This window comes from Pan paniscus, chromosome 1, assembly GCF_029289425.2.
Source record: "Pan paniscus chromosome 1, NHGRI_mPanPan1-v2.0_pri, whole genome shotgun sequence".
Classification (NCBI taxonomy): domain Eukaryota; kingdom Metazoa; phylum Chordata; class Mammalia; order Primates; family Hominidae; genus Pan; species Pan paniscus.
In genome coordinates this window covers 82,924,755-82,940,605 of record NC_073249.2, presented here as the reverse complement: position 1 = coordinate 82,940,605, position 15,851 = coordinate 82,924,755, and the positions used below count along the sequence as shown (strand labels likewise).

The following is a 15,851-nucleotide window of genomic DNA, read 5'->3' as shown; positions in this document are numbered from 1 at the left end:
AAGTTCCTTCTCCATGTATATGACGAAGTTCTGGACAGGAGCCTGCTGCCAGAATACGAATACTCTTCCCCAAAGACCCCTCCTCATGCCCCTACACGCTCTTGCCGGTCTAGCCTTTCATTCCCTGAAGCACGGCGAGAACGCCTGGAGAGCTCGTCCAAGCAAGTGCAACCCGCTGGTGACTGCAAATGAGCACATGGAACTGTGCGCCCACGCTACGCTCGGTTAAAATCAATCTGGGCTCTTCCTGCCTCGTCCACGCCGAGGTCACACGCAGCACTGGAAGCGGCCTGCATCGGGCGGGGCGGGTAAGGCCGAGGGCACGGCTGCCCAGGCCCGCCAGGGACTGCCCGGACGGGCCGGAAGCCGCGCCTAGAGGAGGGCCCCGGAGCTCGCGCGGGCGCCGTCCCCCGGCGCCGCCGAGGCCTGCTGACATCAGCCGCGCTCCTCCCCTCGCCTCCCAACACCCTCAGCTCCGGGCCGGACCCTCCCTCCTCCCACCACGTGTCCTCCCCGCTCCCTCCCGAGGGGCCGCGCGCACGGGAGGACGGAGAGGCGGAAAGGATGGCGCTGTGACAGCCGGGCCGGAGCCCTCGCGTCCCCACCCCGCGCCCTGGCCGCTGGGCCCGGCGGTGAGTGCGCGCGGGCGGGGGCGGCGGCGGCGCGGCCCCTCCCCCGGGTCCCGGGCGGCTGGGCCGCGGCAGAGGCGGGGGCGCCGAGGCTGCGCCGCCGCCGCCGCCGCCTTTGTTGCGGGCCCGCCGGGGAGGCGGGCGGCGCCGGCTCTCGCCGCCCGGCAGGTGCGCTGGGGCCGGGAGGGGGCCAGGTGGGGAGGCGGGCCGGGCGGAGGGGGCAGCGGAAGCGCTCCCGGCGCGGGGCCGCGGAGAAAGGGAAATGGGGCAAGATGGCTGGAGAAATCCGAACGCGCCCGGGGGCGCGGCGGCGGTGGCGCAGGCGGGGCAGGGCGGGCGGCGGCCCTGGTTGCGGCACCTTAGCGCGGGGAGGCGGCCCCTCCCACCTCTGCCCCGGAGCCGGCAGGGAGACCGCGGCCAAGTTCGGGCCCCAGCTGCAGGCATCTGAAGCCTAGACCCATCCATGCCGCGTTCGCCTATCTTTTTTGGAAATATCGAAGGAACCGACTTTGAACTCCAGAGGGATCTTTTCTTTGGAGGTCCCCCGATGCAGCCCTCAAGATGCATCCGCACTCCACACCTAGGAATTGCCCGCGCCCATAGAGGGCAGGAGCGCGGCCCTTTGTACTGGCCAAGAATCAGCGAATAGAGAATTTGCAGCCCAGAGGCAATGGGTTATTTCCCTGTCGGGGTGGGCCCCAGCCGATTTCTGCACCTTTTTGGGTATCCAGGCATAACCCTCACTATGTTTCACTGACTCCTGGGTTTGCAAAGTCCCTTAAGGTAGAATGACCCTATTTTCTGAACCAGCTCGTGGACAGAACCTTTGAATTTGGAAAATCCAGGCAATGGGCCTACTGAGCCAACCGCTCCGCCCATGCTTAACTGGCTTCTAGCACCCATTCCAGTTGAGTAAGTGTCCAATCTGTGTTCAGACACCTTCACTGATAGGAAATCAGCACCTTTCCCCTGCCTCTGATTCCTGTTTGGGTGGCACTGGCTGTGAGAAAGTACTGCCTTTCTCACTGCTTAAAACCTTTTCCAGGAGTATTTACCCACTGGCCGGCCTCTGTTCTGCCGTCCAGTCTCTACAAACCAGTCTGGGTTCTCTTCCCCAGATAGCTTTTTAAATATTTGAAGGCAGCCAGATACGTTATCTACCCACAGCCTCTCTTATCATAATTAAACATGTCACCCTGTAGCTTCCTGGCCGACTCTTGTTTCCTTACTTCCCTCCAGCGGGAACAGTGCTTGGGGCTAAAGAGGTTTGTATGTGGCTCAGCCTCCCCCATCATAGGCTTTGGGGAGGTCACAGTGACACCTGGTTTTTCTGAACCTGAATCTTGCTTGCAGAGATGGAGTCCACAGCCTACCCTCTCAATTTGAGCCTGAAAGAAGAGGAAGAGGAAGAAGAGATTCAGAGCCGGGAACTAGAGGACGGCCCGGCAGACATGCAGAAAGTACGAATCTGCTCTGAGGGCGGATGGGTAAGTAAGAAGGTGTGGAGTCCACACAGCCAGCAGATGCAGGCCTGAGAGCCCAGCTTGCTTTAAGTCTCCTCCTCAGACAGACGTGGGAAGTAAAAATAGCCCAGCCCGGTGTGTTTGCATTCCTGAGAAAACAGCTCTGTGGCTTTAAAAGGCAGTGCAAAGAATGGAGGAGGTGGTTATGGAAACAGTCCCTCAGCCATGTAGCTTGTCGTCGTTCAATTGGAAGTCCTAGAAGCCAGGACCTTGTCTCTCTCGTTCACCCACTTATCCTGCACTGCGTTTGATGCCAGGCACATTGTAGGCACCAAGTAAATGTTTGTTGACTTACTGCTGGTTGAAGGGAACCATTTTAAATAAGACTCGAGTCATTGGGTTGACATGAGAGGTTAGGCTAGTTGGTTCTGTGTGAGCACCTCTTACCACAGTTGACACAGGAGAGCTGCCTGTCCAGCTGACCTGGATAGAAATGGTGGGCAGCAGGGAATACAGAGATTCAGGGTATACACGCAGAATAGTATGATAGAGGTCAGTTTATACAAATGCAAATGCAGTAGATACTTATAGTTACAGATAGTTATTCACCGTAGTTACTGGACTTCGTGGTAATTAGGCATGAATAGTAAACATTTTAAATAAGCAACAAATTGACATTCCTTTTCTCTGCTTATTTTCCGTTGTGTATAAACATTGTCAGTATACATAGTATCCTTTGCTTCCATGAAGAGCCCCTATCCATACAAGCATGGTACTTCTAAATTGTTCCCTACCAGAGGAGAGAACTGGGATGCAGAAAGATTATCTGCCTTGCCCTAAGGTTACACATGAACACTGACATTTGTTCTTCAAAACAGGTCTCCTGAGCTGCACCCTTAAAAGTAATGCATTTTACCATATGTATGCTATACCTTAATTTAAAAAAAAAAAAAAAAAACAGTGCAACCACAGGCTCTCAGTTTGCCAGTCTAGCTGTGGACACTGCGCTGCCTTTGTCTCATCAGTGTTCTTTGCCCACCACATCCTTCTTCCCAATTGTGATCCAAGCAGGCGTCAGGTCTATTTAGCCTGGAACAAGAACTCAAGGCAGTCAAAACTCAGGGCTTTGAGGCTAAATTGGTCAACCCAGAACATCTAAATGGAGAGCCTTGGAGAACAGGTGCAATGAAAGTGAATGTGTTGGGACAGTGAGGAAGGAGCAAGATGAAGACCAACCATGCTTAGGTGGGAAAAGAAGGAAGTAACCAGAAGGGCTGGAGGAGGGAGTCCAGCAGCTGGTGGTGCTGGGGATTGGGCATTTGTGGCCTCCAGGCAATCAGCCATCCATCCACAGTTACCAAGCACAGTGCTGGGCGTAAAGAGAGACTCTTTTCCTCATGGAATTTCCAGTCTTGTGAGCAAGGCAGGAAAGTAAACATAAGTAATAGTAAGCACAGTGTGCAGAGTGCAGTGGTGGAAGTCTGCAAGGATGCACCAGGAGCCAAGATGAGGGGATGCCTCATTCAGGCTGAGAACTCCGGGGCTTCCTGGACAAGGCCTAATCTTGAGCAGTGAGCAATTTTGCCCCCACCCCTGGACATTTGGCAACATGTAGAAACACTACCCCCTTTCCCCACCCCTGGATATTTGGCAATATCTGGAAACACTTTTGTTGGTCTGACTTGGTGGGGGTGCGTTGGGGACTGGGAGATCCTCCTGGCATCTAGTGGATAGAAGCCAGGGGAGCTGCTAGGTATCTACAGTGCACAGGATGCCCCCCCACCGCCACACACACACACACATACACACACAACAAAGAAGTAACTGGCCCAAAATGTCAGTTGTGCTGAGGTTGAGAAACCCTGCTCTAGAGCATTAGAAGAAAAGAATCTGTTTTTAAAATATGTATTTTGGTTATAGAGAATTATGTTAGGGTGATCAGTGAAAGCTTTTCAAGCATAAGAACTATGATAATATATTAGGATAAAATTCCATAGAATTGAAATAGAAATACAATTTTAAGTAGAAAAAATAAAAAATGTGCTTTGAACTGAGTCTTAGTCATTATGGAATCAGCCAAGGGAAGGGAAGCGGGTTGCATTCCAGGCAAGAGGACAGCACAGGCAAAAGCACTGAGGAGAAGAGCTTGGGTGCAGAGTTAGGAGCAGCTCCTGCAGCTAGAACCTGAAACTCATGGCAGGGAGTGGAAGGGGATCAGGTATAGGAGGCCAGGCCAGGGGCCAGAGCCAGCCAGGAGGACATGCAGTGCTACGCCAGCGAGTTTGAGCTTTCTCCTTAGCTCTGTGGAATGAGGCCTTAGCCCATCTTTCTAAGGGAGGCCTCAGGCTCTCTACAGCCACCATGCTAAGGCCTGAGTGGCCTGCTAAGAAAGCAAAGCTTTGGCATCAGACTTTCTAGCTCTGTGACCTTGGACAAGTTACTTAACCACTCTGTTTCCTTACCCATAAAAGTGAGGTAGTGATCCCCATGTCCCTAGTTTAGCAGATTCGGTGAGAGAATATATTTATATGATTGAGTGTCCTATACAGTGCTTGGCACATAGCAGGCACTCCATCAGTGGATCAGTACAAACTACCCCAACCTCTTCCCCCGAGATCCCTGCGTCTTTGCTGGGTGGCTGCAAGGCTTTAGCGAGGCTGTGCAAGGTGTAAGCACTTTACAACATTTACCCTTTGAGGATAGCATTGGAATGCCAACTTCCTGAGCAGAGCAAGGCAGTGCACACAAGCTAGAGGAAGAACACTTATCCAGTGAGCCCTTGATCTTCTGAGGAAAGGGAGGAGGGCAGGGATTGAGGGTCCCTACCTGCAAGGCCAAGAAGGGGTGTCTGGAGGTGGTACACAGACTGCCTGATTTCTCAGTTTTGCCCGGGGCCGGCCCTGTTTACCTTCTGCTATGTTGAGCCAGATAAAAGGCCTCTGTGGAGCGAGGGGAGGCCTGCGCGGCAGGGCCTGGCTGAAGGATCGCTCCATTCTCACAGAGGCTTGCTGTGAGGAGAATGTCTAAGCCACTACACTGTGCCTCTGGAGCATAATGTGGGCTTGTTTGAAGATCCTCCGTGGCTCAGTCATTGATAGGAGGAGATGAATCCTGCACCAGCCCCCAGCTTTCTTCCTGCAGCTTCAGGGCTCCTGGTACCTGATGTTTTTACCAGGCCTAGAATATGTTACCCCCTCTAAGAGTATTGATGGCCCCTCTGAAATGACAGGCATAGACAGTCCTGTTCCCATTTTATCAGCAAAGGGAAAGGGACTATAAATAGGTATGACCTAGATCTGGAACTTCCCAGGGAGAAAAAAAGGCCAAAGAGACAGTTCTTTAAAAGCCTGGGAATTGGGAAAGGAGTAGGGTGGAAAATTCCTGGGCTGACTGGCTTTCCAGGGTGAGGAAGTCTGAGGAAAGCCTGAAGACGAATCCATTTTACCTCCTCATATTTCACACTTAGGGATGTTTGTCCATTCTTACTCCAAAGAGTAGGTTTGGTTTTATGACAGATAAAATTTAATGATTCTTTGAAACAGTTCCAAGTAGAACAAGAGAAGGGAAATCCAGAGATTTGCCTAGATCGTATATTCAAAAGCACATTTTTCAGTGACTACTAGCTACAGGAAGTGTCCTAGGCTTAGGGAAGCAAAAAGGAGTAAGTACAGGTCCTGCTTTCAACAAGCTCAGATTCTAGTGGAGGGAGCAGACAAGTCAACCAAAAGAATTCTGCAGTGTGATGAGTGCCCCGGGAGTGTGGAGCCCAGGACATTTCAGGGGCATGTGGGTGTGCTCACAGCGTGGCACAGAGTGGGCTTCCTCGGGAGCAGGGATTTTGGGCTGAGTCCTGGAAGATGGGTGGGTGTCAGCCAGACCAAGAAAGGGGAGGCCCTCCAAGGCCAGGGGAGAATATGGGCCAAGGTGTGGGGACGTCGGGGAATGGTTGTTCAGGGAACTGCACACAGCTGAGTACAAGTGGAGCACAGAGCTGGGGAGAGTTGAGGGTTAGTCATCAGGGAGGCAGCTGTGCTCGGTATTGCTGGATCCTTGGGGTCAGGCAGTGGTGGCCCCAAAACACAACCCCACCATTTATTGGCTATGACATTAGCCTGGAAATGAGACCTCTCCAAGCCCATATTCTCCTTGATTAAGTAGGGGCATGGTGGCTTGTGCCTCTAATCCCAGCTACTAGGGAGGCTGAGGCAGGAGAATGGCTTGAACTCAGGAGGCAGAGGTTGCAGTGAGCCAAGATCGTGCCACTGCACTCCAGCCTGGGCAACAGAGCAAGACTCCATCTCAAAAAAAAAAAAAAAAATAGGCGTATCTACTCCTCCACAGGCCCATTGCGGGGAATAAATGAAGCAGTTACAGGCCCTTTCCTAGTACTTGCTTCCTATGTATGAGGTGCTGTGGAGGTGGGGAGAGAACAAGGGGGCTTCCTTGGGTCAGGGAGGAAAGGCCAATGTATGTAAGTGACTGTTGGCCTGACCCCTGAAGTGGCTGCAGGCTATATAGCATATGGACACTAATTTTCTAAGCTGAGGAAAAACAGTATCATAATCACCCAGACCCAAGATACAGCTTTGGGAAATAGCTTCGAAGGCAAGAATACAAAATAACCAGCCTGAAACAAGCCATCCAGTGCCTTCTTATCACTAAATAGGATGAGCTTTGGAGTAGGATTTTTAATGACTGTAATAAGAAATACAGTTAAAAACAAAAAGAGGAGGTTGGTTTGGGTGGCTTGGCTGCCTTGGGCTACTGAGGAGCCCCCTGGTGCTGGGCCAGGAAGCAGAGGAACAGGGGAGGGATGCGGTCCTTTGGGCTTTCTGCCTACCTGGTCCAGGATCAAAGTGAATGAGTTTGCTCTGGCATCTCATTACATATATTAAGCTGTAATTAGCCCTTCTTTCTTCCTCTTCATGCTCTTGTGGATTGGAAAGGCCAAGTAGGGCCCCTTCTCTCAGTGGCTCCTCCCTGGGCAGCTGTGGGTTCCAAGTCTAACACTTTGGTTAGTACCCTTGGAAATGCAGTGCCCTGGAAACCCACAAAGATCCCACGGAGGGCAGTGATCCTATTCAGATTTACAAACCCAACTCACCCCGCCCGGGGCCGAGGGTCTTTTTCTGGGGTGGGAGGGAATTGGGGGTGCTTGTGTTGGTGGGACACTTTGTCTGGGTGTGGGTGGCTTAAGTCTTGGGTCAGAGGTGAGCCGTGAGCAGCTCTCACCACAGTGCATGAGGTACGATGTCCCAGTGTCCTCCAACCGGTGATCATGGTAGGGAGTTAGTTTTCTTCTCAATGTGCTGCTTACCTTATCTGAACTGAGGGTGGCAGCCGCTGTGGTGGGCACAGAAGGACTGTGCTCTTGCCCTTGTTGGCTTCCAGCAGCTGTATGAATGTGGACAGTCCGTTTTCCCCTGGGTCAGGGTCCCTCACCTGACCTGTGAGAGGACAGGCTGTGCTGGGCTGTCTGTAAGGTCCTGTCCGCTCTGAAAGTCTGTCTGCATATGCCTGTTTGTCATTGTGAAAGGGCTGTTCACTCTTCCAGGTACCGGCCCTATTTGATGAGGTGGCCATATATTTTTCCGATGAGGAATGGGAAGTTTTGACGGAGCAACAAAAGGCCCTCTACCGGGAAGTCATGAGGATGAATTATGAAACTGTCCTGTCCCTGGGTAAAGCTGTGTTTTCCTTTGTCTCCTGGAAGCTCTGAGCCCAGAGAATTGTTTCCATGCCTCTCTTCTCTGGTATATCCAATGTCCCTCTCTCCTGAACTTAGACTCTGCCTCCTCAATGTCCGTGCCCATTTATTCCAATTTTTGATTTGGGCAGTATATCAATATTGTGTCACCCTACTCGGCAATCCGTGCTGCCTCAGAACTGCCCCCATTCAACCCAGGCATTCACATTTAAGGATAAAAACCATGTAACCTTAGAAATGTCACCATGGATCTGGGCCTGTGCCTCACTGTTCCTTACGAGAGAAGGCAGGCGTTAATGTTACCCTGTCAGCCTCAGAAGTTTGGGGACATACCCTCCCAAAGACTGTTTGCTCCTCTCCCCAACTTCCACCCCAAATTGATATCACACATCTTATCAGCAGAATGTAATCATTTCAAGAGATTTCCCAGTTTGCTTATACAGGTACCAAAATGTTAATTGGATCAGCAGCTGCATTCACCCTTCTCCCTGCTAAATGCAGTTCTTTTATTGTTGGTGCCAATACCATCCCTCATTAGGAGAGATCTACCCATTCCTTTAGACAGACCTATTTTCCATTATCTTTTTTCTTTAAGTATCCCTGAGCCTCTTTCCCCTTGTTTTTCACAAAGAAGGGGAGAGTGGCTCTTAAGTATTTTGAAGTACTTATTTTGGTAGTGCTCCAGGACAGTAACACACAGCTGTTACCTATTTTATTTCCTATAAACAGAATTCCCATTCCCTAAGCCAGACATGATCACCCGTTTGGAAGGGGAGGAGGAGTCTCAGAATTCTGACGAGTGGCAGCTCCAAGGAGGCACCTCTGCAGGTACTACAAGTAAAGCAGTTCAGCGTCCATCCAGCTGGGAACATTGTGGAGTGGGATTTTCAGTGTACATTCCACGGGGTATTTAAGAGGTAGAAGGATTATGGGTTTTGGAGTTTTGAAATCTCCCTCTTTGCAGTGCTAAATGTGTGACAGTGTGTGACAGGCAACTGCTTTTACCTCAGAGCTTCCATTCTTCCTCTATCAGCTCTGAGTAACAAGACTGATGTATGACCTTGTTTGTGGATGAAGCAAAATGAGGCTTGTGCAGCATTTGGTCTAGTGCACCTTCTGGCTGAACAGGGCTCCCTCAGTGGCGTACCATGTGCCTCTGCAAACTAAGAATAGTGAGAGGAAGCACACTTCCTGAGTTACCTGGCTCCCTGTCCATCTCATACTGGATAGAAAAAGCAATAGCAGTCATAGCATACATTTGAGCAAATGTATCTAAGAAGTACCTAGTCCTTTGTCAAGAAAAATGGTTATTGAGGCCACAGTTGAATAAATATAGCATTGCCTCCAGACGGCCAAAATAGTTTTGTCTTTTCTCCGGAAGTAAGAGTTTAAAATGCCATATTTCACTGACTCTGAGACATGTTTTTCTCCCATTGCTTTACTGTCTCTGAAATTGAGAATGCCTCTTAAAATCAGTGGCATGTCATAGCTTAATTAGTAGTGTTTTCTTTCTTAATGGCACATAATGATGCATCCTACAACTGATGACATTTTAGTTTGGGTGAGATAGGGTAATTTCCCCAAATCATATTCAACTTCTGTGACCACCTTCTAAATATAAAGTGAAACCTGGTTGCACCATTAATGTGCAAGAACTAATTTTCTGCCTTATAAGCTTAACTTTGCTAAGTGTGGTTTTTGCTGTAGGTTTTCTTGGTTCTAAAGGGATATGATTCAGCCCTTGATGCATCTCTGTAATATTATATGGTAGTATGGTTAACATTTGGCTTCTCATTCACATAAAAAGTATTTTGATGCAAACATGGCCCCCAAATTATTTGGTCCAAGCTTGGTTCCTCTGTTGAGTTCCCAGCTCTGCCACTTTCTGGCTTGGCTACCTTGGTGCATTATGTAACCTCTGTAGCCTCCCCTTCTTCATCTGCAAAGAAGGAACAGTGATTAAACTTAGAGTTATTAAGAGAACTAGGTGTGGGTAGTCCACATAAATTGGCATATGGATAAGGACTTAGGCAATGTTACCTGTTATTAAAGTTACTACTTTTGGTGAACTTCAGATTAAGGTATTCTTAGCATTTCAACCCCCAAAAATCAGGGTATAAGCCATTTTACTTACTGGCATTATTTTTGCCCCTCACTATTTGTCTCCCAGAAAATGAAGAATCTGACGTAAAGCCTCCAGACTGGCCAAACCCAATGAATGCTACCTCCCAGTTTCCTCAGCCTCAGCACTTTGACAGCTTTGGCCTCCGTCTGCCTCGGGATATCACAGAGCTGCCCGAGTGGAGTGAGGGGTACCCCTTCTACATGGCCATGGGCTTCCCAGGGTATGACCTCTCGGCTGATGACATAGCTGGGAAGTTTCAGTTCAGCCGGGGCATGCGCCGCAGTTACGACGCAGGGTTCAAGCTGATGGTAGTGGAATATGCTGAGAGCACCAACAACTGCCAGGCTGCCAAGCAGTTTGGAGTATTGGAAAAAAACGTTCGAGACTGGCGCAAAGTGAAGCCACAGCTTCAAAACGCCCACGCCATGCGGCGGGCATTCCGAGGCCCCAAGAATGGGAGATTTGCTCTGGTGGACCAGCGTGTGGCTGAATATGTCAGATACATGCAGGCCAAAGGGGACCCCATCACCCGGGAGGCGATGCAGCTGAAAGCTCTCGAAATCGCCCAGGAAATGAACATTCCAGAGAAAGGGTTCAAGGCAAGCTTGGGTTGGTGTCGAAGAATGATGAGAAGGTATGACCTGTCTCTGAGGCATAAAGTGCCCGTGCCCCAGCACCTGCCGGAAGACCTGACTGAGAAACTCGTCACTTACCAGCGCAGTGTCCTGGCTCTGCGCAGGGCGCATGACTATGAGGTAGCTCAGATGGGGAATGCAGATGAGACGCCCATTTGTTTAGAGGTGCCATCACGGGTAACTGTTGATAACCAGGGCGAAAAGCCTGTCTTGGTCAAGACACCAGGCAGGGAAAAACTGAAAATCACAGCAATGCTTGGTGTCTTGGCTGATGGGAGGAAGTTACCACCGTACATCATTTTGAGGGGAACATATATCCCCCCAGGGAAGTTTCCCAGTGGGATGGAAATCCGCTGCCACCGGTATGGGTGGATGACTGAAGACTTGATGCAGGACTGGTTGGAAGTGGTGTGGAGACGGAGGACAGGAGCAGTGCCCAAGCAGCGAGGGATGCTGATCTTGAATGGCTTCCGGGGCCATGCCACAGATTCCGTGAAGAACTCCATGGAAAGCATGAACACTGACATGGTGATCATCCCAGGGGGTCTGACCTCACAGCTTCAGGTGCTGGATGTCGTGGTCTACAAGCCACTGAATGACAGTGTGCGGGCCCAGTACTCCAACTGGCTTCTGGCTGGGAACCTGGCGCTGAGCCCAACCGGGAATGCTAAGAAGCCACCGCTGGGCCTCTTTCTGGAGTGGGTCATGGTCGCGTGGAATAGCATCTCAAGTGAGTCCATCGTCCAAGGGTTCAAGAAGTGCCATATCTCCAGCAACTTGGAGGAGGAAGACGATGTCCTGTGGGAAATCGAGAGTGAGTTGCCAGGAGGAGGAGAACCACCAAAAGATTGTGACACCGAAAGCATGGCTGAGGGCAACTGAAGGGAAAGGGAAAGGTAACCACTCAGGAGTAGATACTCAGTGCCTTTGCTGACATGTCTGTGTTCTACAAACACCTTCTCTCCATTATTTTTCTGTTTTTAAGTTCCCTTAGAGCCTACAGTGCAGTAGTGTAGATCAGGGGTCCCCAACCCCCAGGTCACGGACCATACTGGCCCATGGCCTGTCAGGAACTGGGCTGCACAGCAGGAGGTGAGTGGCAGGTGAGCAAGCATTACCACCTGAGCTCCACCCGCTGTCACAGCAGCGGCATTAGATTCTCATAGGAGCACGAACCCTGTTGTGAACTGCACATGTGAGGGATCTAGGTTGCAGGCTCCTCAATGCCTGAGGATCTGAGGCGGAACAGTTTCATCCCAAAGCCATCCTACCGCCCACTACCCCGCACTTCCTGGGTCCCTGCAAAAATTGTCTTCCATGAAACCAGTCCCTGGTGCCAAAAAAGTTGGGGACTGCTGGTATAGATAACAGACCATTAGCATTTTCTCCTTTATATGAAACATTTATTATTTGATTTATGTGTGTCTATTTTGCTCTGTGGCTTGGACCCAGAAACACTTGTATAATAGGTGAAATGAACAAAGAATGAGCTGCCAGAACATCTGAGAGCTGTAAAGTTGAAATTATTTGGACCCAAAGAAGCATAGTCTGACATTGTTCAGTTCACACAAAATTTTGTCTGAAAAGCCAACTTTTTTCTTTCCCTTTTAAATTATGCTGAACATTTAGGGCCAGTATGTGTAACTGACATGCTGGGACAGTTGTACTCACTTTTGCTGGCCTGTAGGACCGTGACATAGGGAGAGCACTAAGTGTGCCTTCAGTACAGTGTCCTCCGGGCCTCGGGTCTCAGTCCTGGAGCTATCTACAGTATGCTACCAGCGAGTAAGAATAATAGCTTCTACTTGCTTTTCCCTACAGAGTTCAGGAGTTTTAAAACGTCACCTTAGTCTCATTATGACCTTCACATGGGCTATGACAATAATTTCCTGTAGTCAGCAGATGTCTGAAGGAAGATATTTTTTAACTGAATCTTTACACCAAAAAAAGAAAATAAAACGGTGCGTATCTAGGACTCTAGTGAGGGCTGAGGACAATAGGCCTGGAATTTTCTGGGTTGAGTACACAAGAAGAACAGCTTTCAAAGGAAAGTAGGAATGGAGGCCTAACTGAGACAACACTAGTGAAATGACCCCACCCACCTACACCTCCAGAGAGGAGGAGGATGAGCATGTACAGCAGGGGGGACACCCACAAAGAACAAACAATTCATTTACCTGTTCGTTCTCATCTCCCTAATTATAAATTAAATTGATCCTCCAGACAGTGTTTTATATGAAGGAAGAAGCCACCTCTTTTACAGAGGACCTGAAACCGTCAACCATCTTCACACATTCTTTTTCTTTCTTTTAAAGTATAATTAGGTATTTCCATCTTCCTTGCTTTTTTCTCCAAATGAAATGCTAATGGGAGCCTTATTTTACCCACTTCAGCTATATAAGTCCATCTGTGTTTCAAAGAGTGACTTATGTCTCCTGCCTTGCTTCCAAATTAAATTGTACTCATATTGCTGAATCCCATTGTAATTCTGGGATCCCTGGAATTACAATGGAGCAAGAAGTTCTTACTATTACATTCAAAATCACCAAAATTGCTTTTTTTTCCCCCTTGGGTCCTCCTTGCTTTGAGAAACCCCATGAATCCAGCCTCCCTTTTCTGCTGACCCTTATATTGCCTGCGTTGGATATCAAACTGAATTACATTGAGTTTCCATCTTTTCTTCATTTACCTTTTGCTTTTCCCTCTCCTTGTTAGATAACATTTTTGTGCACTTTTAATTTCCTAAGCTCCTTACCACCTCAGGGACATGATTAAAAACTTCCAGAAGAGGAAAGGAGAAAAAGCTATGCTAAGTTGCATTTATGAATGTTGGCCTGCAATATTGGTCATGAGCTTTTGCTCTTCTAGACTGCCACAATTCTCTCTGCAGCTCCTGAGGAAGTGATGGGAGTAGACAGATTCACAGTGAACAAGAGATTTGGGAGACCAAGTGGGCATAAAACTACGTCTTGGCCTCTATTTGGAAATCAGAATGATGGAATTATTATGTTTGTTAAAAGTTATACCAAAAAGCCAAGGGTTAATTCATTTAGGTTCTCTCTGTTTTCCAGCAAATGGAACTCTGATTTAAACAGCTGGGGATGAAATTCCTCAAGATGATTATTCCTGAAAGTGTGGATGCGCTGGATGCGCAGGGAACATCAGGAAAAGGCCACGGGGCTCTGAACAGCCCCGGTCCAGACAGCAGCCTGTACATCCATCCCAGGACACAGCCCAGCCCCTCCCCACACCATACAAGGTATCAGAAAAGTCTAGGACCTATCATTTCATCAGAGACATGATCAGAAAAGAAACTGCTTCTGCCCCATTTCTTGTTTTGGAGATTACTCCATCTGTCCATCAAAAGAAACCTGTAAATATGAAAGAACAAAGGTTATTTCCTGGAGAAAAGACAATTTATTCAACACCAACAAGGGACTCATCATATGGGCACAACTCTGGTGTCCTTCTATGGAGAAAACCTCAAGTAAAGTTTTATTCTGCCTTTGAAAATGCTTCCAAAAGTAGACCCTGTCCCCACACAGGTCAAGACTACAGAGAAGGCTTTGTAGAAATGTGTCACCTGTGTACACCTGCTACTTACACATTTCCTCTTTTGGAAAAATGAGATACTTAGAATAACAAGAAAATTAAGACATACTGGCCTGGTGCCAGCAGATGGCTTTTCTATAGACAAACTAGGTTAGTGTGGAAGATATAGGTTAAAATAAACTATGCTGTTTTATTTATCTTCCCAACCTGATTGGCAGCTAGACTTTTTTAGGGTCTCATTTAATGGCCCTGTTTTTTTTCATTATTATATTTAATGATAGGGCAGGATTTCATATGCAAGCTCTTGTTTCTCAGGCTGCCTGCAGAAGAAGTCGCTATAAATTATCTGTTGTCTACATGGTGCAAGGCCCATTGACTCATCTGATGCTTGTTTTGTTAATTTCTTTAATATTTTTATCACGGGGCAGTGGGAGGGCTTGGGCTTTTAGCCACAGCTGTTTTAAGACTTCTGATCTCCTGCCCTGCAGGAATAGGTGGGAAGTCATTGAATTTTTACACTATAGTAATTTGCATTCCCACATAAGTTTGAGTGTTACGAAAACATTCCTTTAAAGGGATCTGTGCTACACAAAATATGCCAGGACCTCACAGACAAAGCCATTGCTAGAAATGTCATTCCAATGATCAAATCTGGAACCAGGCTGCCATAACCACTTTTCCTTCTTGTAGACTCAGCTCACCTGTATATTTAAACTGTTCTTGGCATCTTGAAACACCTATTTCTACTCAGGTACTCATTGTCCTGTTACTGATTCACCTTTCTGATCCTTTTCAACCAGTTTTCCCCCAAGGGGGGAAATTTTACTTAACCTCTAGTATTTGAACAACTCAATATTTCAATTGTTGCCCCATTTGCTTTTACCTGTACTGTATTCTTGGTCATCTCAAATGGCGTCTAAACCCAGCTACTTTGCATTCCAGAAGTTTCCATTCCCTCCAATTCCACCTAATTTTTCATCTGTCCTAGTTACTGGCTCTTTCTTCATGTCTTATTTCTCTTGCTTTGGGAGCTTAAAAGATTTTACAAGACCTAATTTTGGGTTCCTTCCTTGGAGCCATAGTTACCCTGCCAAGAAGAGTAGAAAATGGGTTCAACTCCTGTTTCGCTCCACCAACACCTCCGTGAGTCTCATCATCAGCTGAGCGATGATGCCTTACAGGTTGCATAGCACTGGAACTTTCCTAGAGTAACGGCTCTGCTGCCAGGGTTTCTCTGGGCTCATTCTTCCACTGACTTAATTATGATCTATGCCTAACAGAGCCCCAGTACAACTATTTTGCAGAATGGCTGTTACCCTAGAATTACTATAGCACATATTGAGATATAGTTGTACTCCCTAGTAGATAGGAACTGACCCCAACAATAAACTTTGATAATAAAGACAATAGGCTATGGTGGTTTTATTTCTTTACCTATTAGCATTGTGAAAAGTTACATTCAAGGTATTGGCTACACCTTATTCTCCATCCGGTTTGGTACCAATATATTACATCTTTCAGTCAAAAAGTGTTCATGAGATGCAGTGTAAGTAATATTGGTATCTGTGAAGACACAGGGAAGAACGTGTGCAGTGGGGCAAGTTTGACATAAATAGCTTTTTTCCTCAGTCATGTTTTGTATGCTCTCAGCAGTGGCACATTACCAAAATCACATGAAAGAAATCCCATAAAGGGATCTGAATTTTAAATGAAAGTATGATGAACCCGCAAGTCTTAATT

The 15,851-nt window shown here is 48.1% G+C and overlaps 1 protein-coding gene across 7 annotated transcripts; it reads left to right on the top strand.

Annotated features, from left to right (window-relative positions):
- The first annotated feature begins 454 nt into the window (after nt 1-454).
- Nucleotides 455-15,518, top strand: POGK (pogo transposable element derived with KRAB domain). Of its 7 annotated transcripts, none has more exons than XM_057302238.2 (6): nt 455-632; nt 1,983-2,116; nt 7,647-7,773; nt 8,529-8,627; nt 9,970-11,373; nt 13,631-15,518. In XM_057302238.2, exons 2-6 carry the CDS (start codon nt 1,985-1,987, stop codon nt 13,648-13,650), a joined length of 1,782 nt encoding a protein of 593 aa, XP_057158221.2. In that variant the 5' UTR covers nt 455-632; nt 1,983-1,984; the 3' UTR covers nt 13,651-15,518. The 7 variants fall into 7 exon arrangements, with proteins under 7 accessions (XP_057158221.2, XP_063454699.1, XP_034795439.3 ...); XM_034939548.3 differs by having other exon boundaries at nt 460-632; nt 9,970-11,455; XM_034939549.3 differs by lacking the exon at nt 455-632 and adding an exon at nt 672-797 and having other exon boundaries at nt 9,970-11,455.
- The last annotated feature ends 333 nt before the right edge of the window (nt 15,519-15,851 follow it).

Bases quoted from the DNA above. Each gene is read 5' to 3' on its own strand.
- POGK (XM_034939548.3), top strand. From the start codon at position 1,985: ATGGAGTCCACAGCCTACCCTCTCAATTTGAGCCTGAAAGAAGAGGAA. The intron at 2,117-7,646 runs GTAAGTAAGAAG...TCACTCTTCCAG, and splicing joins TCTGCTCTGAGGGCGGATGG to GTACCGGCCCTATTTGATGA. The intron at 8,628-9,969 runs GTACTACAAGTA...TTTGTCTCCCAG, and splicing joins CCAAGGAGGCACCTCTGCAG to AAAATGAAGAATCTGACGTA.